Raw genomic sequence first — 26450 nt, forward strand, 5'->3', positions numbered from 1 at the left:
AAGTCCAAATATAAAAATTTTACCTAATGAAGAGTCTTAGTGAATTTTGAACCGAAAATGTCATATCACTGATACAATATGGTGTGGAAATCACAGAAGTGTCATTAATAATGACTATCCTGAGATAGCCTGGCCCAATAGGAAACATGTCAAGCTCTGGGTTGGAAAGTCCTGAGCTGTTGTGGCCTCAGGCAGTTTGCATGACCTCTCTGAGCCACAGCTCCCTCCTCTACAAAATGAGATCAGGCTAACCTAAGAAAGTTATGGGGAAGATTAAATGAGATACTGTATAAAAAGCCTTAGCAAATGACTGGCTCATCGTTAACTCTCACTAAATGATATCTGTTATTGTTTCCAATAACTCCTTCATAGATTCATCTAGAATCTATGAGAATCCAAAGATAAGCTCTCCACTCTTGACAGGGCCCTCACAACAATAGGCATTTAGAAATCATGGTTCAGGCTGCTACAAGAAATGTGCAGATAAAAGACGGCAGGGGAAATGGTAGAACAATAGAAATGCCACATCTACATCTCATGCTTGACATCAGAATCAAAATATACATAACCAAGCAGATGGCCGTGAAGAAAAACAGAAATTACAATAAAGCATACAGCAATAATACTATCCAATCTGCATATCCCATTAAAAATCCAACTGGCATTGCTTTGAACACTCTGCAACATGTCAACTCTGATACCCCTAAAAATCACAATCTGAATTCACAATTAGCCCCAACAAAGTCCCTTAATTCAATCACTTCACTTGTCTATGGAGTAACTTCTGTCCGTCTGATATATAGATCATGGGGGCTGTGGGATGACAAGGATGGTCACACTCTCAGGAAGGTCTGGGAGCCAAGAAGAAGACAGGGTCCTCCACTTGGAACCAGTGAAGATATGCTGGGTGTTGAGGGTCAGGCAAGGCCTGGAGTCAGAGCCAGTAAAGAAGCCAAGCAAGCAATAATTCATTCTCTTTCCCAGACTTATGTTTGAATTGTTTGTTTTTATCTGTGACACCAACATTTTCCAAACCCTTGGCTTTCACCATACAAAAACTATACAGAAACCTAGATGTGCTGGGGCAGCGGTGGGTGGTGGGGAGGGCTGTCGGGGGGAGAAGGGCATACTCTCTGAGTAAGACTCTGGTTTATTCCAAGAATGATTTATTGATTGCCCAGTTCTGTGTGAGAAGAGCTGCAATAATGCGATATTCTTCCAGCCCCACAAGAAATACAAGCCAGGTAGGGGGCAGTGGCTCACTCCTGTAATCCCAGCACTCTGGGAGAGTAGGTTGGGAGGATTGCTTGAGCCCAGGAGTCCTACACCTACACAAGTGTAAGCAATATGGCAAGATCCCGTCCCTACTAAAACTTTAAAAATGTTAGCCAGGCATGGTGGTGCATGTCTGGAGTTCCAGCTACTCAGGAGGCTGAGGTAGGAGGATCACCTCAGCCCAGAAAGTTGAGGCTGCAATGAGCTGTGACTGCACCAATGCACTCCAGTATGGTCAACAGAGACCCTGTCTCACCTCACAAAAGGAAAAAGAAAAAGAAATACAAACCAAACTGATCCTATATCCAGGATTTATATACTCTGGGTTGTAAAGGTCAAAGCATTTTCCCTGCGCTCACTGGGAACCATCTAATGGAATGAGGTCCAATGGCTCCATGTTCTCCTACAACCCCCACTTTAACTGCCACAGAGGCTGTGAAGCTTGTTATATTTCTTCAAACATAAACATAAATGCTGCTTCTTTAATGTCTATCTTCTCCCAGAATAATCTATACTCTAATTCAAAGAAATGCAATTCCATTGTTGCTTCCCCATGCTGATGTTTGAGAAAGGATCACGCGATACAAACCATAATGACTAAGGAATATAATAAAGCGGGTAAGTGATTTCCAGCAATGTAGTCTTTTACTATAAAGCACTTCCTCCTCTGAGGGAAGGTTTTAAAAAAATTAAGCTTTCACTGCTGCCATGAACTGTTATAGTTTGGAAGGCGGCCTGTGGCAGTGTCACCATCTTCAGTGAATCTAGTGCAGAAAGAGCTTTGGCCACTCGGGCAAGGAAAAAGCCGGGCAGATGGGGGAAGGAGGAGGCAGGGGGTGGGGGAAGAAGGGGGCAGAACAGGGCAGAAGAGGGCAGAGGGAACTCAGCTGCCGTGACAGGTTTATTATTGCCCTGCCCTCAAGGGGCCATATAGCCCCAGCATTTCCCCAGCAAATGGCTACAGAGGGGCCCTAAGAGCTAGCTGGGTGGTTTATAGTGTCCCATGCTGCACTACTGCAGGGGGGATCCTGGTCCCTCCATTTGTCAACAGCCAAAAGTGACTTTTCCTGGCCAAACAAATGTATTTCTCCCCATCTACACAGGGTTACAGAATGTTAACCTTCTGCAAAGAACAGAGTGTTCTAAAGAGAGAAGCTACCTGCTCCCAGGTAAATGAGTTAAGCAGCAGACCAGCCTTTGCAAAGGAGAAAAACATTTGTAGAGAAAATAAAATCAAGTGGGTAAGAGTCTGTTTAAATTAAAACTCTGAACATTTAGAGATACAGGGTTAAATACCACAAACACAAGTCTCCCAAAATAAAAGAACAACCCAAAATGACTCTAAGTGAGCAAAAGACCGCCATAGAGCAGATGACATCAGGTACCACATCTCTTGTCTTTCTGGACGCTCTGCTGTTTTCGTAGTCTAAGATATGGATGAAAGCTGAGGCATTGTAGAGAAATCACGTGCACTAAAGAGAGAGAACAGCAGCAGGAATCAGACAAGCAGGAGGGCCAGATTGAGATTTAAGGGCAGAGAAAAAGGCTAGAAGACTCAGGTAGAGGTGGAGAGGTGGTCTCCAGCAGATGAAGCCAGCAAAGGAGGTCCTGACTTCCTGGTCAGGAAATTGCTCCTGCATGCCCAATCTTCTGCAGTTCCCTCTGGATCCCTCTGCAGATCCCCTATGAGCTTGTATAGACCCTTCCTTCTCTGCAGGGAGTAGCAGGTAAGATGTCAGAGAGATGGAGGTGGTCAGGAAAATGCTAGTCTAACACCACGCCTAGACTCTATTGCCTACTCCCTCAGGTCTAGCCAGCTGACTGACCGCCAGAGACGAAAAGCTGACACCACCTGGCTGTCACATTCCAGAAGAGAAGGAACTTAGCTCGAGGAAAACTGGCGAGTAATGAGGCTGTCTTGTCCCACAGACATTCCCTGGGAGAAGCTGGGAGCCATGTAGCAACTGGGAACTGGAGAACTCAGGGAAGTGGAAAACAGCCACGGTTCTTCCTATCCAAAAGATTTTTTTCTAACTTGTAAGGTAGACATCATTTCATGGCCTATCAAAGTAAATGCTTTGCAGGACAAGCTATAGCATTATCACAGATAATCCAGAAAAAAAAAAAAAAACCCAGGATCATTATGCCGCTACTGATAAAACCCAAGTTTCAGTAATTAGGAGGTAACTAACAAGCATTCCACAGGTGAACAGACTGCAGAAGCCTAATGCTCTGTGGAAAGTCAATATACTCCCAAAACTCTGTCTTTAGCCCATTTAAATCTAGTGTTCCATTATTGGAATGCTAGGCATGTGGGAGTTATTTATATCTTACTGCACAAGGTCATCACCAAGGTCTGATTGCAAAAATTCAAAAAATTGCAATCTCAGGGACAAGTGGGTTAACTGTCATCTGTTTTGTTTTCTAATGAAAAATAAGAACTGATTTTCTTGCTCTGTTAGGTTGCAATCTGATGTGCCCTTTCTCTCTACCTACCACACCAAATATAAGCCAAACTGGTCTCTGTTTTACCACTAACTCTTTTTTCTCATGTATGGATTGATCTAAAAACACACATAATAAACAAACAAACAAAACAAGACAAAAAACATAAAACCAATGCTTTTTCTCTGTAGGTAGTAATTAAGGTGATTTTTTAGTTGGGTTTTTCTACATGTATTTCTCTTTTTCTTCTTCAGGTACTCGCTCCATGTAAATGTCAACTTCCAAAAAGGAGTAGGTGCTTCTTAGACAAGATATCCCTGATGTGAGAAGGGAAGAGGTTTTTTTTGGGGGGGGGGGGTGATGAAACATTGCTTTTTAAAATGTTGATTTACAATAATCTTACTAATATGAGTCATAAAAAAGTTAGTCCTAAATAATTGTAGTAGAACTTCGTGTCCTGTGAAGGAAAAAACGTCATGTAGAATTGCAGATTACTTTCCAAGACAAATGTCATCTAGCATTTACTCACCACCTACTACCTGAAACCTTATAAAGGTACCCTACACTGTAGAATATTTACCATGTCAAAGGTCTCTTAGAAGATACTTGTATTTTATTATAAACTTTTAAATTATAAATCCATAGAAAATTAAAGATTTAAAAATCAATTGTATTAGTCCATTCTCACACCGCTATAAAGAACTGAGATGGGGTAATTTATAAAGAAAAGAGGTTTAATTGGCTCACAGTTCTGCAGGCTGTACAGGAAGCATGGCTGGAGAGGTCTCGGGAAACTCACAATCATGGCCAAAGGCAAACGGGAAGCTAGCACATCTTCATGAAGTGGAGTAGGAAAGACTGCGAGCAAAGGGGGAAGCACTACACACTTCTCAACAACCAAATCTCGTGAGAATTCACTAACTATCACAAGAACAGCAAGGGGGATTCAACCACCTCCCACCAGGCCCCTCCTCCAACACGTGGAGATTACAATTCGACTTGAGATTTGGATAGGGATATAGACCCAAACTATACCATCAATTAACGAGCTCTCTTTCACACCACTACCCAGTGTTCGCTCTAATTTTAAATGTCTTAGAATGTAACCCCATGATGGGTTTAACAACATCACAGATATTTCATTATACAGCTTTTTTTTTCTCAGTTTATCCCTAATATCCCATTTTCTCCAAAAGGAGCTCTAAGTTTTTGTTCTCTCTTTTCACAGCCACCACCTTGATTCTGCCTCCTAACTTCTTCACACTGGACTTCTTTAATTTCCTCAAGCTTTGCATTTCATAAAATCCCTAGGCCACAGCTATTCTCCAGCATTTCCTTACCCTAATTGATGAATTCATCACCTGTTTCTACTAATGCTTCTCCCACCCTGCGGAGCACAGACCCACCTGCCTGACCTTCCACGCCATGCAGCTGAGACCTTTGGAAGGAAACAGTGCTATGGATTAAGCTCTTACTTTTCTCATGTCTTCTTTCTGTTCCATTGTCTCCTGACAACCCATGTCCCCGCTGCCAACAGCTCACCTGCCCCACAATCTCTCCTTTAATGCTGGTTTTCCTAGCATTTTGGTTGAAAGGACCTTTTGTTATGAAGCCTTGTCAAAACATGCACATTTGAACTATGTTCTGAACCAGATTATTCTTCAAAGACGGAAACTATGAATTTTCCTTCTATATCCCTCCTGGTACCTAACACCTAGATCTGAAACCAACTCTATTCAATCAATGATTATTGATTGAGGGATGACGTCATGGGTTTCTTGAATCGACTTAGGTTATGTACATCCTGCTGTGCAGATAAAAGGTTCTCAGGCAGGATCTTTCTAATCAGAATAGGGTTGTTCTCTGCACAGGTACAAGCATATGAAGAATATAGGAAAATTGTCATATAATTCCACTTTTCATAGGAACTAGCCTTTGCTTCAATTATGCAATTATTTTGAGATTTTACATAAATCTCAAAATATATCTAAATTTTTGGGGAAATAAATGTGTGAAAGGGAATAAAAAATATCTCAAAAATATTTCAGTTCTTATCTCTATTATGGAAATTTATAAACAAACCAAAATTAGTCCAAAAAATCAAGAATCCGCGAATGTATCAAAATGTGTATCATGGGTAAAAATTCTGGTTTGATTCCTGTGGTTCAAAACAACAAAATACATTGTAACCTGAAATTTTTTCTTACATGTATACACATAAACACATGTATATTAAAGACATTTGAATTTGAGCATCAGATTGTTTATTTTTTTAAACCATTCTAATCTTTAACTGACCTACATTGATTCCCTTACATGCAGAATGCAGTGGATATTTGGTAACAACAGTATTGTTTGAAGAAGTTTCCTCTTTATAAAATCTTCTCTAAAATGCAGACATTGTTATGAATAAATGCATGAATGAATAAATGAATCACTAATGAATAAAAAATAAAAATTCAAAGCCATTGAAACACTGGGAAATTTTTAAAAGAGTAAAATTTGGGGAAAATGCCAGGAGTGTTCATTGTTTGGCATAACGTTTTATGGAACTGGTTCTCAAACATTAACATGCATAAAAATCACCTGGAGAATTAACAATACAGATTTCTGGGCCTCCCTCTTAGTGGGCGTGGGGCCAGGCCCATGAATGAGCATTTCACCATACTCACTAGATAACTCTGACACATGCAGGTAGGCAGCAAAAGGCAATTTTTAGAAACACTGATTCACAGAAAGCATCTCACCTTGTACCTCTAAAACCCTTCCAGTATTAGCCTCTCAAGGTCTTTAGGCATTTCTATAGAGAAACTGGAGAATTAAGGGTAGGCCATTTAATAGAGGCAAAAAAGTAAAATCAAAACCTCACCCAAACAAATTCTTAGGTTCCTACTGGCCTGAGAGTAACACCTTATGTCCTCCATTTTGCATGCTCATAACCAAATAAACAGACAAATCAATACCAGCTTGGAGACAGAAAGTTCAATTGCAGCTGTAAACAGTCTCTGACTTGTGCAGACACACCACACTCACATCCGAGTTCTTTAAGGACTTCCCAGCACTGGGCCTAGTATATGACATAAAATAGACATCCAATAAACATTCACTGAAGGACCTAACGTCTTTAGAGCAGTAAGTCACAGAATATCCATCTAAGAAGTCAGCAGGGAGACCCCCGGCTGGTCAAATTGGCCAGGTCAGCCCCCAGCAGCCTGAACAGTAGAACCCCAGTATTACTGACTGTGAAGAAGTAAAACAGTAAAATTTGACATATACATAAGCAAATCTGTTTCAAAATCATTCTTTGACCAGGCACAGTGGCTTGCACCTGTCATTCCAGCACTTTGCAAGGCCAAGATGGGAGGACTGCTTGAGCCCAAGAGTTCAAGACCAGCCTGGGGTACATAGGTGACCTCATCTTTTCAAATAAGATAAAACTAATCGGTCATGATGGTGCACACTTGTGGTCCCAGCTACTCAGAAGGCTGAGGTGGGAGGACTGCCTGAGCCCAGGAAGTCAAGGCTGCAGTGAGCTATAATCATGCCACTGCACATCAGCCTGGGTGACAGAGCAAGTGTCTAAAAAACAATAACAGGCCGGGCGCGGTTGCTCAAGCCTGTAATCCCAGCACTTTGGGAGTCCGAGGCGGGTGGATCAAGAGATCGAGACCATCCTGGTCAACATGGTGAAACCCCATCTCTACTAAAAATACAAAAAATTAGCTGGGCATGGTGGTGCATGCCTGTAATCCCAGCTACTCAGGAGGCTGAGGCTGGAGAATTGCCTGAACCCAGGAAGCAGAGGTTGTGGTGAGCCGAGATCGCGCCATTGCACTCCAGCCTGGGTAACAAGAGCGAAACTTCGTCTCAAAAACAAAACAACAATAATAATAAATTGAGTCACTATTTTGTTTCTTTTTGCATCTACCAACTCATAAGTATAATCTGATACAATGAATTACTGTCATACTAACATGTTTTTTTTTTTTCTTGAAGTATTGCAATCTTTTTCTTCCTTTATTTGCTGGGCTCACCCTGTGTAAGCCCCAAGAACCAATGTTAGTAACCTGGAATATATTAATCCACATTTTTCTACCTATACGTATATTCCTAATCAGAGACAAATATATAGACATAGATACGCATGTGCAGGCACACATAGAGGGTTTTGTCATCTCTACGCTTGTCTGCACCTGCATTTCTCACTGAGCAACACTTCACAGGCATACCTTCAAGGCACTTGGCTGTAGCGCTCTATTTCCTTCCTTTAAACGGCCGCATCATCGTCTTCAGTATGGCTTTTCATAGTATAATTCACTATTTTCTTGAAGATGAGTTTTCACTCTGTTTCCAGTTTTTTGCTACTACAAACGGCGCTGTCATGGACATCCTTGTACATATGCTTTCTATGCTGATAATTTTGTTTCTATGGGAGAGATTCCCAGGAGTGGAATTGCCGGACCAAAACGTATATCTATTTTTCAAGTTTTAACATTTGTTGCTAGATTGCTTTTTTTAAGGCAGTAAGAGTTCACATTTCCAAGAGTTAAGATTTTAATGGAGATAACATTGTACTTAGAAGACAAGGAGTCCATAATCTTTCTGTGACAATGCCTCTACTCTCTGTGAGACCTCTAAAACCAACCAGTCCTTCTCTGTTTCTTCCCTTGACCAGCCCAGCCACTCCTGTGAAAGCTTGAGACTTTCTAGGGTTCCACTGATGGGCTGCACTATCCCCCGAACTTCTGCACTTGTATTCTGAAGTTGGCTACCGTATCTTTTCCAAAGGAGGAGTTGCATAAATATCATCGAATTTCCAAATGGTCCACGACCCAAAAAGCATTAGGAGCCACCCATCTAGAGTCTGATGGATGACAAGAGAATTGGGATATAGCTTATGACATGATTTAATTTTGCCAAGGATTACAATAAGAAGAAAATTGCTTTTATTGAAGAAGTCGTCCTGTGTCCATGAAGCACTCAAAACTATTTTTGATCCACATTATTTTAAGAAGGAACAGGTTCTATAAACAGTTTACAAATGGGTACAGGTGTTGGGTGGGGAAAGAAAAACAGAAAGAGCTCCTTCCAAACCAGGTAAAGGATCCTTTCTTATTCAACATATTCCTCAGGGAATTTGGCATCTGACCCACAGAAAGGGGAAAAAAGTCACTTTTGGCTTTCTTTCAAAGAAAAAGTAAACGCTTCAGTGGAGAATGAGAGGAGAAAGCCGAATGGAATACAGAAAACAATAACTATTTACAGAATTTGGGAGAATACCTTTTGAGGAAACCCAATAAACACCTCCAAGTCAGGGAGCAGGTCCCTCACACCTTCCCCCCACGGCTGCTGGTCTCTCCCCTCACACAGCCTCCACCCAAGAGCAGGCAGTACCGGGCCAAAGGAGGTATCCATTAAATGCAGATGAAACCAATAAATAATTAAAGCAGACTGATACAGATTAAGTTACAGGAGTATGGAGGGTACTTCAATGAGATTTCTTTGCTAGTAAAGGTTTGAAACCAACAATACCATGGTTCTTCTCCATTTGTAATTAATGCCAAGAAAGAACTGGCATTAAGAAAGCATCTGTCCACCTGTCAGAAAGGTGCCTAGTTCTTCATTCTTGTAAGACTCTTGCTTTTTATGAAACTACCTTCCTTTCTTTCTACTTCATTTCATACATTAACAACCTTATCATCCAACGGCATAGTATCATCCAGGCGATTGCTTAGCATGATTATTGAATAATAACCATTAAATTAATAAGATCACTGGCCTCTAGTTTAAAATCTACAACAAAGGACAAAGATGAAAACAGACATAAAAAATTTTAATTAATGAACAAACTACACAAAGACCCATTAAAACAGGTAAAGCCTCTTTAATTATGTCTATGCTTGTTATATAGAATGAGTGATCTGCCTTCTAGAATCAGTAATATTTTGAGAACAATCTCATTACCACACTTCCAGGAGTAATACTACATATTTCTGTTACAGTTTTTTATGTCAGCTACTTCTTAAAACATACAGAATAACTAAAAGGCACAGAGACTGCAAAGCTAATTCACAGATGGGGAACTTAGATTGCAGTAAAGTGACTGTTAGAGTGTCCAGCAGTGAGTTAAATCATACTTAGCCATTGATAACACAAGAGAAAAGACATCTCATGTTTTCTCATTTTTTGGGTTGTTTGTTTGTTTGTTTTTGAGATGGAGTCTCACCCAGTCACCCAGGATGGACTACAACGGCATGATCTCAGCTCAATGCAACCTCCGCCTTTCAGGTTCCAATGATTCTCCTGCCCCAGCCACCTAAGAAGCTGGGATTACAGGCACCCACCATCATGCCTGGCTAATTTTTTTTTCTTTTTTTGTATTTTTAGTAGAGACGGGGTTTCACCATGTTGGCCAGGCTGGTCTTGAACTCCTGAACTCGTGATCCACCTGCCTCAGCTTCCCAAAGTGCTGGGATTGTAGGCATGAGCCACTGCGCCCGGCCTTCAGTCTTTTAGGTTTTCAAGACTTTTCTGAACATTGTCCTTCCCAGTTAATATTATTATACTATTATATGTGTGTATATATATGTAGATGTAGATGTTATACACATGTGTGTAAAAACATTCACATGTTTATATGCATACTGTATATAATGTTTGTATATTGTATGCATATCTATATATGTGTACAGTAGTCTCCTCTTATCCCTGGTTTCACTTTCCACAGTTTCAGTTACCTGCAATCAACAATGAACTGAAAATAGGTAAGTAAAGTACAATTAGATATTTTGAGAAAGAGAGAGGCCACATTTGCATAACTTGTATTACAGCATACTGTTGAAATTATTCTATTTTACTATTAGGTATTGTTGTGGGTTTATTTTTTTATTTCTTTCCATTGGTTTTTGGGGAACAGATGGTATTTATTTACATCAACAATGAGCTAAGGACATGAATAGACAATTCTTACAAGAAGATATACAAATGGCCAACAAACATATGAAAAAATGCTCAACATCACTAATGATTAGGGAAATGCAAATCAAAACCACAACGCGATACCATCTTACTCCTGTGAGAGTGGCCATAACCAAAAAATCAAAAAATAATAGATGTTGGTATGGATGCAGTGAAAACCTGCTGGTGAAACTAGTGATTGTTGCTAATCTCTTCCTGTACCTAACTTACAAATCAAACTTTATTGTAGATATATACATATAGGAAAAAACAGGATTTATAAGGCTCAGTACTATCTGCAGTTTCAGACAACCACTAGGGTTCTTGGAACATATTCCCTGCAAATAAGGGGTGTCTACTGTGTGCATATTGTATGTAATGTATGTATACTGTATGTATATCTACACATATGTATTACACACAATAAATATTTGTTATATATGTATATACAAAACAGATATACATAACACTCCTAAGACATTAAGTAGTATTGCTATGAAGATAAAATATTCTAGAATAAAAAGATTCAAAGCCTTGGAAATTATCCAATTCTAAGGAAAACTTATATAACAGATATGTTCTCTGTCCTGTAGCAGAAACATAGTTAAGAGCTACTTTAGTTTTAATTTTAATGGTTTATAAGCATTAAAGCCATTCTAGAGGTTTTTTTAAAAAAAAAAATCCTTGTTAGGGCTTTACGACTGCCCAATTAAAAACAGAATAGAATTCTTGGCTTTACTCTATTTCACTTTTTTGGTTTAAGTAAATCACTTGGAATTGGTATATTTAGTTGTTTGATTTCTAAAATACTGTGTGCTTAGGAAGCTAACTCAGTAGCTAAAGATGCTTATTAGAAGACATTCGCAGATCATGATTCCTATAAATAAGAAAAATTCCACAGAAGTAGGAACTCAGTGTCAGTCAAAAGGGGTCCAGAGAAGATCTACCAGTTAGGATCAAATATGTGTCACCTTAATTTCTGATTTAGCATCATCCTGACCCTTCACTTCACCAAAAATCAAGAGAGGAAAGGAGAGAAGGAAATTCTAATTGCTCTCTTCCAAAATTTTGTAACTCCATTTGACAAAGCACAGGGCATATTTTGGAGGCCCAAGTGTCTCCTTTCAGAATGCAATACAATTGTCCTGAACAGAAGCTTTTTACTGAATGATGTTAACAGAGTCATCTTTTCTCTACAGAATTTCTTGAGCCTGTTTTTATCCTTTGCAAGGCCCCCATAGAATTCCAGTTGGAAGGTCCTTATGAAGCCAAAGGATGCTCTAAACAAAGTTCTGAGGTACAGGGAAATGATAAGTAGGCCAGATGATTTCTGCTTAAGTACACATATATGTAATTTATGAGAGCTGAAACATTCAGGGCACCAATAAGGCCTACCGCATGCTGCTGGCTACCCTTACAGTTATTTCCTAGAGGCCTTTTCTGAATCCAGTATTGTCCTACAAATTTGCTTTTGTTGTTTAAGGCCATTATGAGACAGTAGTTTCTAAGTAGTATCCTCCATTCATTTTTTGGAAATGAATTGGAAATTCATTATCCTCCATACATTGTTAGGAAATTAAGAGTATTGGTTAAGAGTGTTAAGAAATAGTTCCCTCATGTACCTGTTAATTTAATAAAATGGCATTGCTTTACATCAGCTTCTCTGTGTGAAAAGCACAGATACATACTGAATTGAAATATACATTTTTCATTTGTTTGTTTTGCTTTGTTTTGAGACAAGGCATAGCTCTGTTGCCCAGGCTCGAGTGCAGTGGCACAATCACATCTCACAGCAACTTCGACCTTCTGGGCTCAAGCGATCCTCCTATATCAGTCTCCTGAGTAGGTGGGACTACAGGTGTGTGCCACCATGCCCAGTGAATTTTTTAATTTTTTGCAAGAATGGGGCTATGTTTCCCGGCCTGGTCTCAAACTCCTGGCCTTAAGCCATCTTCCCACCTTGAACTCCCAAAGCACTGGGATTACAGGCAAGAGCCACCACACCCAGCCAAGACCAACTTTTGAAGTTGAAAAGCTACCACATAATCAATCAAAGCTATTCAAGAATAAATAAATAAAAATAAGAAAGCATTAGGAAGTAAAACTAAAATATTTCATAAAGTATACTAATATAGAGAGTTACTTTAATGGCTTCTATATAGAAACTTGCAAAATATCTACTGAGGCAATTAGGAAGTCATGTAACATGGCATAAATGACTTTGAGGGTAGGTTATTATTAAAGCTCAACACCTGAGTTAAATGACGAGTCGTTATCAGTGAATGGACAGCGTGACTGTAGCTATTCTTGTCTTCGTCCTGTGCCATTTTTAAACATCTTCCAATGTGAAACTGATTTGCCCATCAGCTTCCCTCAGATCTCTGTGATCTCCCAATGATGACCTTCAGACCATATCTGAGACCAGTCCAGGAAAGGAGCTATTTAGAGAATGGTCAAATGAAATGGCAGCTCTGACAATTATTATTTTGGCAGAAAAGAAAAAATAATGGTAGGTTTTTTTTCAAGTTCTTTTATGGCTAGGTTGAGATGTTTTTGCAGAACATTTTTGTACTAAAATCAGAGACTATTACAACTGGAAGGAATTTTACTACAACCTATCATTTTATGCCCTAAAAACCGTTAGGAGTACCCAAAGGCACACTTAGTGGTAGGGAAAGGGTGAGAGCCCAGATCACTGGGTGACTGGTTCAGTGCTATAGTTTACCCAGTAAAATCAAAGTGTACACAACAGGTCAGAAACTTATTTACCATGTATTCATATTCAGATACAAAAGAAAAGCTAGCTTCTTTATGTCTTAGAGCTGGCCTGCTATTCTTAAGTCGGTACCACACGGAAGTGGAAGGAACTAAATTTAGTTCCATCCATTGCATTGAGTCCATTCAACAACTTAAACAGTCAGCGTAGGTCAATTTCCATTTCCTCCTGCTTCCTGGCTCCCCTCTGAGACGGTGTCCTGGAGTGTGTGAATACAGAGGGCTTTGGTGACCTCAGAGTAAAGGAAGAAGAAAGCCTAAGACCCATGCCTACATCCTTCCTTCTCTCCTGGAACTCCTTTGACCTTACTGTGTCTTCTGTCCTCTCAAGTCACCAGACACCCTGTTGGCATCTGATGTTGAAGTCAGTGGCTGGTAACCTTGTGATGTGTTCTTCCTCAGCTCAGGAACAGCCTAGTAGTACCCCCTGAAGACACCTCCCTCTTTGCTCTTGTTGAGGTCTAACCGCTACTCCCCACCTGCACATTCACCGCTGATCCCAGGGTCAGTGTTCCTGCACTGGCAATGCCCCTGGCAGCTGCCAGCGAGCACCTTGGCATCCCTCTACAAGGCACGTTGCAGCTGCCATCGCCCTCCACGCTACGGGAGAGACTGTGATTCTGGGAAATGCCACCGCATTCTTACTTTGCCTGCCATGCTGCGGAGGCCCAAGTCAGCCACTGAGGTGGGAGGAGATTGGGAATACATCTTGTGGGGTGGGTTTGTCTGCTTTTGGCTCTGTAATCTGCCTTTCCCAACTTCCATCTCTGAGACTGCAGCCGGCAGACAGGGGAGGTCTTGCTTCACTCTCTGATTTTCTGCCTGCTTCCTACAATATACCATGGCCAGAAGTGGGAATAGGGTAGGTGCTCCCCTTCACATGGGGCCATCTTCCCTCCTTCCCAGAGTGGCATTCACTCTTCACTCTGCTTCTTTCTCTGGGGCCCTAAGTGTGAGGCAGAAGGACAGAGCATGATTTATGTGAGAGAAAGATGAAAAATGCACTGATTTTATATATATATATATATATATATATATATATATATATATATATATTTATACACACACACACACATATATATATTATTTTTAATTAATTATATTTTAATTAATTTAATATAAATATATGTTATTTTTTAATTGTAGAGACAAGGTCTCACTCTGTCACCCAGGCTGGAGTGCAGTGGCATGATCATAGCTCACTGCAATCTTGAACCCTTGACCCCAAGTGATCCTTCTGCCTCAGCCTCCTAAGGAGCTGGGGCTACAAGCATGAGCCACCATGCCTACCTTATTTATTTATGTATGTATGTATGTATTTATTTATTTATTTATTAAGACGGAGTTTCGCTCTTGTTACCCAGGCTGGAGTGCAATGGCGTGATCTCGGCTCACTGCAACCTCCGCCTCCTGGGTTCAGGCAATTCTCCTGCCTTAGCCTCCTGAGTAGCTGGGGCTATGAGCATGAGCCACCATGCCCAGCTTATTTATTTTTATTTATTAAATTATTTGGCAAAGACAATGGTCTCCCTATGTTGCCTAGGCTGATCTTGAACTCCTGGCCTCAAATGATTCTCCCACTTCAGCCTACCAGAGCATAGAGATTACAGGCACAGGCTTGATTTAATACTTTGAAAACATTCTCCTTGATAGATAGGCTGTATGTTCAAGTGCCTAATTCAAGGACCAGTTACCAGACTCTGACCCACTTTCCCGTAACAAATAGCCTAGAGCCTCCCCGCCCAAAGTACAGCACTCACACCTCCACCATGAGCTCCGTGGATGATGGAGAGGGAGGTAGGGTAGGCCAGGAGGGAATCAAAGGACCAACTTTCCAGGCCTTGGGAAACAGATGGAAAGGATACAGGTCATTTCAGGAGGGGTGAGAGTAGGATACCAGGTCCCTGTGATTAAAGGCTCAAAAACCCAGTAGTGACACAAAAATAAAAACATGTTGGCTATTTTCCTGTCTCCCACTACTGATATGTTTGTCACTTATATCGTTTTATCCAGCAGTAACATGAGGGTGGGGGCAATCTGACTTATGGGATACTGTGAGGGTGAGAGAAATCACAAAGATTAGAGTTAACATCTGCTTAGTGTGCTGTGCTCCCTGAAGGAAATGTACCACATCCAGTGAATTCATACGTCCCCTTTGAAGTTCTTATTCCCATTTCCCCATTTCTACATGTGAAACATAATCTCTCATCATTTACATTGCCTCAAAACCTTGAAAAGAAACAAGCTGAAGTTTCTCCCAATGAACTTTTACCATTACATACATGAGAAAGCATTTACTGGGAGAAACAAGAAGCATCATCATGGATCAGAAGACAGCATCAAATGGCAGAAAATCAAAAAAGAGAAAATTAGAAGAGAAGCATAAAAGGCTTCTTGTCCAAGATCAGCAGACCCCAAGAATTACCAACAAAAACTGTCTGGAGCAACAGTCTTTGTGTTTAGAACTCTGAAGTTGTCCAGTGAGATAAGACATAGTAAGAGGACCAGATGTGGTGACTCATGCCTGTAATCCTAGCACTTTGGAAGGCCAAGAGTGGGGTGGATCATTTGAGGTCAGAAGTTCGAGACCAGCCTGGCCAACATGGTGAAACCCCATCTCTACTAAAAATACAAAAATTAGCCAGGCGTGGTGGTGCATGCCTGTAATCCCAGCTACTTTGGAGGCTGAGGCAGTAAAATCGCTGGAACCCAGGAGGGGGAGGTTTCAGTGAGCTGAGATTGTGCCACTGCATTCCAGCCTGGGAGAGAAAAAAAGGAACCCAATGAAGAGCAGAGTCCCCTAGGATTAAAATATGTGGAGTGGGGGGTAATGGATACGTATTTGGAAATGGGAGGACACAGCAGACTGCTCTAAGATTTTATCATGCATCTGTTGCAGAAAGGTATGCAGGCCTCCAACTTCCCAAAAGTGCCTTAAAACATACTTAAAATACACCCCATTCTCTCTGCAGGTCTTGTTGTCATTGTAATTTTTCCTGTTTTTTATTATTATTATTTTAGAGACAGGGTCTCGCTCTGTCACCCAGGCTGGAGTGCAGTGATGTGATCGTAGCTCACTATAACCTCTAATTCCTGGGTTCAAGTGATCCTTACTTGATTACAGGAGTAAGCCACCATGACCGGCCCACTCTTTCTCCCACTAGACCGTAAAGCCCCTGACAGTAAGAGCCTCATCTGGTTTCACTCACTGCAGGATATCCGATATCCAGCACAGAATCTGACACACAATTGTTGCTCAGTGGCAAATGCCGTTTAGGTCAAGTTTATGATTAGGCAATCATACAGAGTGGGATTTGAAACTTATGGACAATGCTATCCAAAATAGCTCTCCAATTGTCTTTGGACAGTCGACGGAGTTTCCCAGTCAGGGATTCATTGCTTTGAAGGAAGTCAGACTTCAGCAGACATGCTTCAAGATGCAACTCCCACCTGAGAAAGGTTCTGCCTTAGGCAATTATTTGTCAGTAAGGTCCACCTTACTGGATGGTCAGATGACAGATAACTGAGAGAGAAAACCTCTGGAAATGGAACATAAAATTAGAAAGGTCAGAAACATGCCAAGAACTAGCTACATTACCGCCTTCTTGAGCTTCCAAAGGTTTATACTAAACATGTGCCTTCATTTCTCTCAGAAGACGTTTAACTATGATGTTCCCTATAAAAAAATCACGCTGCCTTCTCACCCTTACTATCATATATTGTACTTCCTATGAACCATGTTTTTATGCCTCTGCAGAAACCTGGAAGATTAAAAAAGAATCAACATAGATTACAAAAGGAAGACTCAAAGGTTCCAGAATGATTTGCATTCTCTCCATAATCATTTCCCATCTTTCATCGTACCAGCCCTCATAAATTACACGCACTCCATTTAAGAGCACAGTGAGCCCAAATCCCTCTTATTTTCAACATGATTGCAAATAGCTAAGCCAAACACATAAACAACTAAGTGGGGAGTAACTATTGTTTCGTCTTCATGTTAAGCAGGCTTTTTCAAACTATGCTCTACAGAGGCCCAGGTTTCCTAAGGCTCTGGAAGTGGGAAGATGAGGAGAGGTGGGGCAATTTGGAGATGGCAGGGGTTTGCCCCACTCCCCTGCTTCAGTCACGACAGCTCTGTGTTGTCTTCTCAATGGCAGCTCCCACTCAAAAATTTCACTGGAAGAACGATTTCGATGGCTTTGAGAAGTCTGTAGACCCCTGGTTCAGACTACCCAAAGCATCTATGCCTTCCCTTCCAATAAGAGTGTGCTACACAGATGGAAAAAGAAACGCTTTCTGCCACATGATATTAAAATAATCAGTTCAGAAAATTTCTTTTGTTTTTTGAGGGTTGTTTGTTTGTTGTTTGTTTCTTAGAGTCTTGCTGTGTCAGTCAGGCTGCTAGAGTGCAGTGGTGTGATTACAACTAACTGCAGCCTCCAACTCCTGGGCTCAACAGGATCCTCCCATCTCAGCCTCCTGAGTAGCTGAGACTACAGGTGTGCACCATCATGCCCTAAGTTTTTATAAAATGTTTATAGAAACAGGGGTCTTCCTATGATGCCAGGCTGATGTCAAACTCCTAGCCTCAAGCAATCCTGCCACCTCAGCCTCCCAAAGTACTAGGATTATAGGCATAAGCCACAGCACCCAGCTAGAAATTTCTTTTTTTAAGGGGCCTTTCATCTCACTCAAATATTTTAAGCTTAGGGATCTCCCAACTTATAAAGAGTTTGTGTTCCGAAACTTTTGTTTCTAAGTCAGGGCTTTGGATCTCACTTTCCTAAAGAAAATGAAATGAGCCAGTCCCAAGGCAAGCAGTAAAAGCCTGATGCCCCACAGGTGAACTATAATGTTCCTGATTCCACCAGAAGCAGTTTTATTTTTGCTTCTTGTTGAATAGGCTACTGTGGGCCTGTGGGGGCATCTAACCACCCTTTGTGCTATTTCTTTGAAGCAGTTCATGCTGTGATATATGATCAAAAGGAAACTAGTGACTATAAAAGGGTTTTCCCTCCCTCTCTTCCTCTCAACTGCCAAGGTCCAGAGCAGTCCATATCTACTTGGCCGTCAGGGGCTGGCCAAGAGGATGTTTACCAGTTGCCGGATAAAGCCTGCAAACCATTTGCTCCAAAGCGCTAACTCTTGGTTTTCTTGCTTCTTCACAGTATTTCGTAAAATTGTATTATGACAATCTGGCACCTGATATAGAGCCCAAAAAAGCTTGAGAGGATTTAGCATTTTGATTAAAAATATTGGCAGTGTTTATAACCCTTTCAAGAAGAGAGAGGAAGGAAATAAAAAGAAAGGAGAAAATTTTATAAAGAAAAAGATAACAGTGGGTAACTATAAATAGCTTTCTAGATTGGATTAGAAAATAGTTTTTGATTTTCTTTATTTTGGGCTCATTTGGTAAGCTAATGAACTGAAAGAAGAGACGTGGTTTTAACCAGACAATTCTAAAAGATTTCAGAATTTGAAAACTTGGAGCTATGAATATATGTGACTCATTTGGCATCACGAATTATCAAAACAAGCCTATAAAATATTAATAGTCAATTTTCCACCAAAACCAGTGAGCTATTCAGAATTCCAGATATCAAAACTCTAAGGAAATGCTCTGGTGCAGAACCAAATCATTTAATAGGCTAAAATGGAATCCAATGCCATTACTCAGTATTACCATTAGGATACATATCTATCCACATTTTTGCAAAAATGGAAATATTCTTACAAAAGTGTTTTCACCTCTCACCCAGGAAAAAAAAAAATTATAATGACTTCTTCCTACTTAATGCCGAATTCCACCTTTACATATACTGCATCGTCCCTTGTATTGCAATTATTTGCTTACAGATCTTTTCTAGGTACTCTCTGAGCAAGGGACCATGATACTGATGAAGAGTGTGGACATCAAGGGCTCCGAGATCTAGGTCCCATTCCAAGGATCTGTTCCATACCAGTTAAGTGTGCAAGAGCAAATTATCTTAATTCTCTAAAGGTTGAATGTTCTATCTAAATAGAGGTAATAATAAACACCTGTATCATTGAAGTTGTTTGTGATTAAATAAAATAATACACATAAAATTATGTCCCTGGAATACAGCGATGTTGTTGATGAACATGACATCTTTATATCCCAGTGCAGAGTAGGCAATCAATGTTTCTTGAATTGTGTTGAATTTCCCCATGTTGTCTGCCTGATGAAGCCCTACATTTGCTTCTAGAGGAGAGGACATTTGAGCAAAATCTTTAAAAAGATTTGATGCCTTCCCCTGACTGCTGCTTGGCGATCCCACAGATATTTGTACATCTCTCCATTAGCTCTTACCCCACCAGCCTATAATTATTTGTATACGCTGCCTTTTGAAGCTTGCAGCTGGCCCCATCAGGGAGAATGAAATCAGCCATTCATAAAATAGTGACCTTGTTCTTCTTTGCATCTCCAAAGTCAGGCACATAATAAGAAAACAATAAACGCCTGCTTCTGGGACATGCTAAGCGCACCTATGACCACTAGCTGAGCCGAAAGGGTGTGGTGTGCCTTTGAAAGGGAGGAGACAGTGTTTATATCAGATTCTTTCTCAACCTTCAAGGCTCCATTCGAATCCCACGTCTAGCACAAAGCAAAAATCCACACTAATCCTTTTCTTCCCTCCCACCTCCCCTGAGATGGAGTCTTGCTCTGTTGCCCAGGCTAGAATCCAGTGGCATCATCTCAGCTCACTGCAATCTCTGCCTCCTGATTTCAAGCCATTCTCCTGCCTTAGCCTCTCAAGTAGCTTGGATTACAGGCACCCACCACCACTCCCGGCTAATTTTTGTATTTTCAGTAGAGCTGAGGTTTCACCATATTGGCCAGGCTGGTCTCAAACTCCTGACCTCAAGTGATCCATCCACTTCTGCCTCCCAAAATGCTGGGATTACAGGCGTGAGCCTGATCCTTCTCTTTTTGAGTCCTTCTAACAAATTTAATATAGTCATTCCCAGATATGTGTTAGTTCTCTTTCCTCAGATACCCAATAATTTTATGAAGGGAAGAGTAAGCAATTATAATTATTATGCACAGTGTCAAAGCATGTCAAGGCAGGAAATGAGTATTTGACTACTTGATTTCGTTCTATTTTCCAGTGTGTACTTGTCCAGAATTACTTGATGAACCCTAACTTGAGAGGAAAGGCACACTTGATCTGCGTAGAGCCAAGTTCTGGTACCCCTGGGGTTGGGAATCAGCAGAGGTATTCTTGCCGGCCTCCATAATAGTGTCTCTCTTTGGCCAGCACCCAATTTTTAGAACCAAAACCAGTACACAAAAACCAGCACTTTTCACAAACTACAAAATAGCTCCCAACCATGTCTTCATCACATCGTTACTAACAGTAAATTCCACGTGGAGATTATTTCCTCTAATTAAGTGGACTGAGAAGTGATCCCAAGTCCCCCAGAAAGAGACTATAGGCGACCACAACCTCCTCTGTGATTAGACACACCATCAGGAAATGCTTCAATCCCAAGCCAGGGACAGCTGCCTGTTCTCATTAAGAAAGAGCTACAGGCCAGACACAATGGTTCAAACCTGTAATCCCAGCACTCTGGGAGGCTAAGGCAGGTAGATCTCGAGGTCAGGAGTTCAAGATCAGCATGGCCAAGATGGTGAAACCCCATCTCCACTAAAAATACAAAAATTAGCTGGGCATAGTGGCAGGCAGCTGTAATCCCAGCTACTCGAGAGGTTGAGACAGAAAATTCCTGGAACCTGAGAGGTGGAGCTCGTACCGCTGCACTCTAACCTGAGTGACAGAGCGAGACTCTGTCCCCCAAAAAAAACCAAAAGCCATCCTGGTCAACATGGTGAAACCCCATCTCTACTAAAAATACAAAAAATTAGTTGGGCATGGTGACACACACCTGGAGTCCAGCTACTCGGGAGGCTGAAGCAGGAGAATTGCTTGAACCCAGGAGGCGGAGGTTGCGGTGAGCCGAGATCACACCATTGCACTCCAGCCTGGGTAACAAGAGTGAAACTCTGTCTCAAACAAAAAAAAAAAAAAAAAAGGAAAGAACTACAGACCAGCATTTTCAAAGCCTGTTAGCTGGACACCTCTTTCCTTCACAAATTCTGTGCTTTTCCCCTTCACATACCAGGAATTCTCAGGGACCATCATCATCACCATCATAACAAGCCTCCACATTCATAGAATTGCTTCTCATTTTTTAAAATGCTTTCACACCTAACTACCTCACTCGATACTTACAGACACCCTCAAGACAGGTAGATAAGATGGACTGCCTCACTGCACATTAGTGAAAACATCAGAGAAACTGGCCTAAGGCCACAGCCCATGAACAGACGAAGGAGGCCTATAACCACCCAGCCTCCCCTACCTCCACCTCCCTTCTCCCCACTTCCCTCATTCACCACTGGCCAATGGTTGGCAATGGGGTTGCTCCGCGTCTTCTGATGGGTGCCAGGAAAGATAGTTTCTTTGAAAGAGAGCACCGCACATTTACTAAAGAGATCAGGTGTGATCTCTTCTTCTGCAGAAGATCAGGTTTTCTTCTCTGCAGAAAACCCTGCCACTCACAACCCTAGTCTTAACTGATGTGTTTCACCATATTGAAGGCAAGTTGCCATCTAACATGGTTGACCGGGAGCCAATTGTGGTGTTCTCATCTTTGTTCATGCTGTCAATGTGACATATGAAAGAAATATGAACAAAGTGACAGGAGGAAAACAAAGCCCGTGGCTGGTGTGAGATTCACAGACGGGGTGTTAGCCCCACACACACTGCAACTGGGTCAAGTTAACACCTTGTTTTTCCCCACATATGCGGTGTGGAAAAGCTATTTGTAAATGTGTTGAAATATTTAGGACCAAATAAGTCAAAATTGTTGAGAAACATTGACTCTGACCGGAACTCATTTACTTGCCCTAGTCCAACATGAATAACAAAACTGAGAATATCGGGACAATTCAAGATCAGGAATAATACAGATGTTCCACACCCTCACCCGGAATTCCCAAACATCCCGTGTTCAGCCTCCACACTGGCCTGGCAGGAACAGAAGGAGGACGAGAACCTCAGAAGAACAGCCTTGTGAAGAATCTTTAGTACTAAGGGCACAAAACAAATCTTCTGGAAATTACCTGACTCTGCAATTCACTTTGTTGCTTCAGGCGAAGATTTTCAGGTGTATCTGCCACTGTGGTGAAGGATTGCTTTGGGTAGTGTCTGTGGAGAAATTCGTTAAAAGGACATAATTAAAATATTGTGCTACAAAACACTTTCTCGCCCATTGTTTTGCACATTCCCACCCCCACCCCACAGTGGAAGAGGAACCTGAGCTTGGCTAAGGTCATCTCTCTCTGTCATTATTCCCATTAGTCCGGACCTCATCCCATTTTCATGGTTCTGGCACCCAGACATCCTCACCCTCTCCCACAACTGAACCGAGGCTTCTTTTCTAATCGCGTCTTCATGCATGCTCGAGGCTTTCCTAACCTCCACCCTTCCTCCACCCCACACACCCTTACAGCACGTGTGCCAGCTCATCCATCCTTCAACCAAACTTCCTGACAAAGAGGCCTCACCTCCCGGTCCCTGCCCATCTCCTCTCCAACTAACTCCTCAACTCTATGACTGGCTTCTGACTTCTGTTTCTAGAAGTTTCTCTTGACCATTAATAATGACTCACTGTGGACAAAACCAACAGATATCTTGTAGTCCTCCTCTTGGGTTGCCTCCCTCCATCTTGAAATGTCCTCTACCCAGGTTGACACACACCCCTGACTCAGCTGCTCCCTCGAGTGATACCTTCCCTGTCTCCTGTGGGCTCCCCTGAGTCTGTGCATCCCCCCATCCAAGGTCATCACGTGGGATCGCTTCTCTTCTCAGTCTACGTGGGGGATCACGTCATTCCTGCAGCTTTGAGGCTTCTGTATCTGTGAGCTGACTACTCCCAAGTATGAATTTCAGATCCAGTAGCATTTCTATTTGCAGATTCCAGACCCAGCACAAACTCCACCAGTCCAAAATGCGGCTGTTCATCACCCCACCCCTCCCCTAACACAAGTTCCTCCCTGGGTCCTCTTTTTCATTTATCATACTAGTGCCCCACTGCCCAACTCAGAAAGCTGGGGATAATCTAGACTCCTCACACATCCACCCACTTGATCTTGTCTGCAAACATATCTCAACTATCTACTTATATAAATGTATTTACGTGTATATGTCTCCATCTTGACTGCATTTTTTAATTGTTGGTTGCATTTATTGTTTAGATGACTACAGCACTGGCCAGTCTGGCCCTTCCCATCTGAAGTGCCAAAATAAATGTTCTAAAATGCAAATCTGATCACGTCATTCTCCTGAGTAAAACCTTTCAAGGGCTTCCCGTTGACCTTGGAATAAACTCTGGCCTCCTGTCTTCCAAGGCCCCCACGGCCAGGCCTCTGCAGACTTCTCACTGAGAACACTCTATGACCTTGCTGCAGGGATCACTTCAGTCCCTGGAGTTCCCCCTTCTCATTCCCACTGCTCCCCTGACATGCTATTCCCCTTTCTGGGAAAACCCATCCCTCTTCCTACCCCACTTCCAGGTAAATATGTTTATTTCTCAGGTCTTGCCTTAGATGTCACTTTCTCCATGAAGCTCTCCTGGCCTCCCGAGTTTGGGTCAGGAATGGCCCTTGGATGGACTTTTCCACCCCTGTTCTAATACTAATCACACGCTCATGGGTTTTCCTATTGGCATGCCTCTGCCTCACAGTACAATGAAAGTTCTGTGGCAGCGATAGTGAGCTGTCTTGTCCCTTGCTGGGGTACATTTCTGCCTATATCGCTAGCACCTACCAGTGTCTGTTGCCTAGTGTGACCTCAGTAAATAGTTGTGGACTGAGGAAATGAAGAGATGGAGAGGAAAAGAACAACCACCCAAAGAGCCCATGCCTTGGCTACAGCCAAACTTCAGCATGTTCTATAATGCATGTCATTGCATTTGTGCAAACGTGCAGCTGCCTCTTATATTCACAGATGACCCTCCTGGTAGTGAGGAGATGGCATTATCTCCCTGTATGCAGGTAAAGACTCAAACACTGATTCAGAGCTGCTGTCCCATCTACTCACTGCTCCCATATTTGGCTGGTGCTGAGGAGACAGCTTTAGCTGCTGTGACCCCATAGCCACAAAAGCCACAGAGCTCAGAGCTGCTCCTCAAAGAACATGGCTTCTCAAACATTCTCGCTATTTCAAACTCTACTCTACCCATAAAAGGTTCTTTCCAGCATCAGTGTCCCTGGAGTCCCATGAGAAGGCTGATGCAGTAATCATTGGTCAGTGCAGATAAAACCTATCCAAAGCACACTAGCACTTCTGAAATAAAGATTAAATATTTTGTAGCCCCTGGGGTCAGATTCATGGTAGGAAAATGTACATTCAAGTCTCATTTTTCCAGCATTCTTCAGGAATTTAATGTCCCATATAAGCCAATGTTCCAGGTAATTGGAGTTAACCCCATAACCACTGGGCTCATCTTAACTATTTTAATTAACATCCTTCAAAAACCTTTACATTATTTTCCTACCTTCTTAGAGTATATACAAACCTAGTTATATTTTTTCCTGATAATGTAGGGTCATCTTAATAGATATTATCAGACCATGATATAAAGAAGTCATGCTTTTGAAGTTTATAAAAGTAAATAATCGAAATCACACAAGATGATTGCGCTTGTATAACCTATGGCCTGTCAAGAGATCATTTCTCACACACAGCACTCGGTTCTGCCTAGTCTTCTCTAAATAGTCAAATTTGTTAAAAATGTTGGTAAACGCGAGATTTATTGATTCAAGTGAGTAAGTTGTAGCAGGTAAGGCTTTTGCTCTCCTTATGCTGAAGTCAGACACGATGTTGGCCACACTCTTCCAGGGGTTACTTCTGAACCACGCTCCAGACAACAGACAGAGGAAGTTGGACAGACAACTCTGGCGTGTTATGTTCTATCTGCAAGTTCCAGCTTGGAAAGTTGAACTGTACTGCACTTTAAAATGTAGCAACTACGTAGTGCTATATCTTAAAGCTATAGTAACAGCTGAGCATGTTTTCTTGTGTTTCATTTTTCCAAAATGTATTCTGTGGGATAAAGTTGCCACTGAGATATTCAGGGCTCTACAATGTTTAATTTGAAAATTTTACATATGGATTTTAACCATTTTTTTAAAAGTGTAATTAGAATGCACTCTCAAATGTGTTACAGAAAGTTTACCCCATTGAGAGATCGTATTGACTTGCAGGTTCACTCAGTTTGGGGCATGCTTTGGGAAACAACCTTCTACTACCATTCAGGTTTAATTTAAAATTCTAGGCCAGGCACAGTGGCTCATGCCTGTAATCCCAGCACTTTGAGAGGATGAGGCAGGCGGATTACTTGAGGTCAGGAGTTCAAGACCAGCCTGGCCAACATGGTGAAAGCCCGTCACTACTAAAAATACAAAAAATTAGCTGGGCATGGTAGCGTACACCTGTAATCCCAACTTCTTGGGAGCCTGAGGTGGAAGAATCACTGGAACGCAGGAGGGCAGAGGTTGCAGTGAGCCAAAATCATGCCACTATACTCCAACCTGGGTGACAGACTGAGACTCCATCTCAAAAAATAAAAAATAATAATAAAGAATATGATAAAATTCTGCCTAATTATTTAATTAAAGAGCATCCTGAGATTGCAAAGTGAACTGTTAGAGGAGAGTGCAATTTGGACCTCTTCACTATGCACAGATTTCCTCCATGACAGACAAAAATGAGCTCTATTTGGATACTAATGAACTTCACTTGCTGCCCACACCACTAAGTTTGAAGCATCATTTCAGGAAAATAATCAAATTGCTCTCACCATCTGACTTTACAGTGTGAAAGGGTGATAGATTTCAACTTATGAAATGCACGCATATAAATAAAACACTAGTTTGATATGTTTGGTATAAGCATCAAACAAATGTC

General features: G+C 41.6%; 1 protein-coding gene across 1 annotated transcript in view; it reads right to left on the reverse strand.

Moving 5' to 3' along the window:
• NEBL (nebulette) overlaps positions 1-26450 on the reverse strand; it is a 695182-nt gene that overhangs the window by 530525 nt on the left and 138207 nt on the right. The window contains exon 3 of the mRNA XM_035306903.3: positions 22604-22688. Within this exon, the coding sequence (XP_035162794.1) occupies positions 22604-22688 (85 nt within the window). The remainder of the gene's footprint in view (positions 1-22603; positions 22689-26450) is intronic.

Source organism: Callithrix jacchus, chromosome 7 (genome assembly GCF_049354715.1).
Source record: "Callithrix jacchus isolate 240 chromosome 7, calJac240_pri, whole genome shotgun sequence".
Taxonomy (NCBI): Eukaryota; Metazoa; Chordata; class Mammalia; order Primates; family Cebidae; genus Callithrix; species Callithrix jacchus.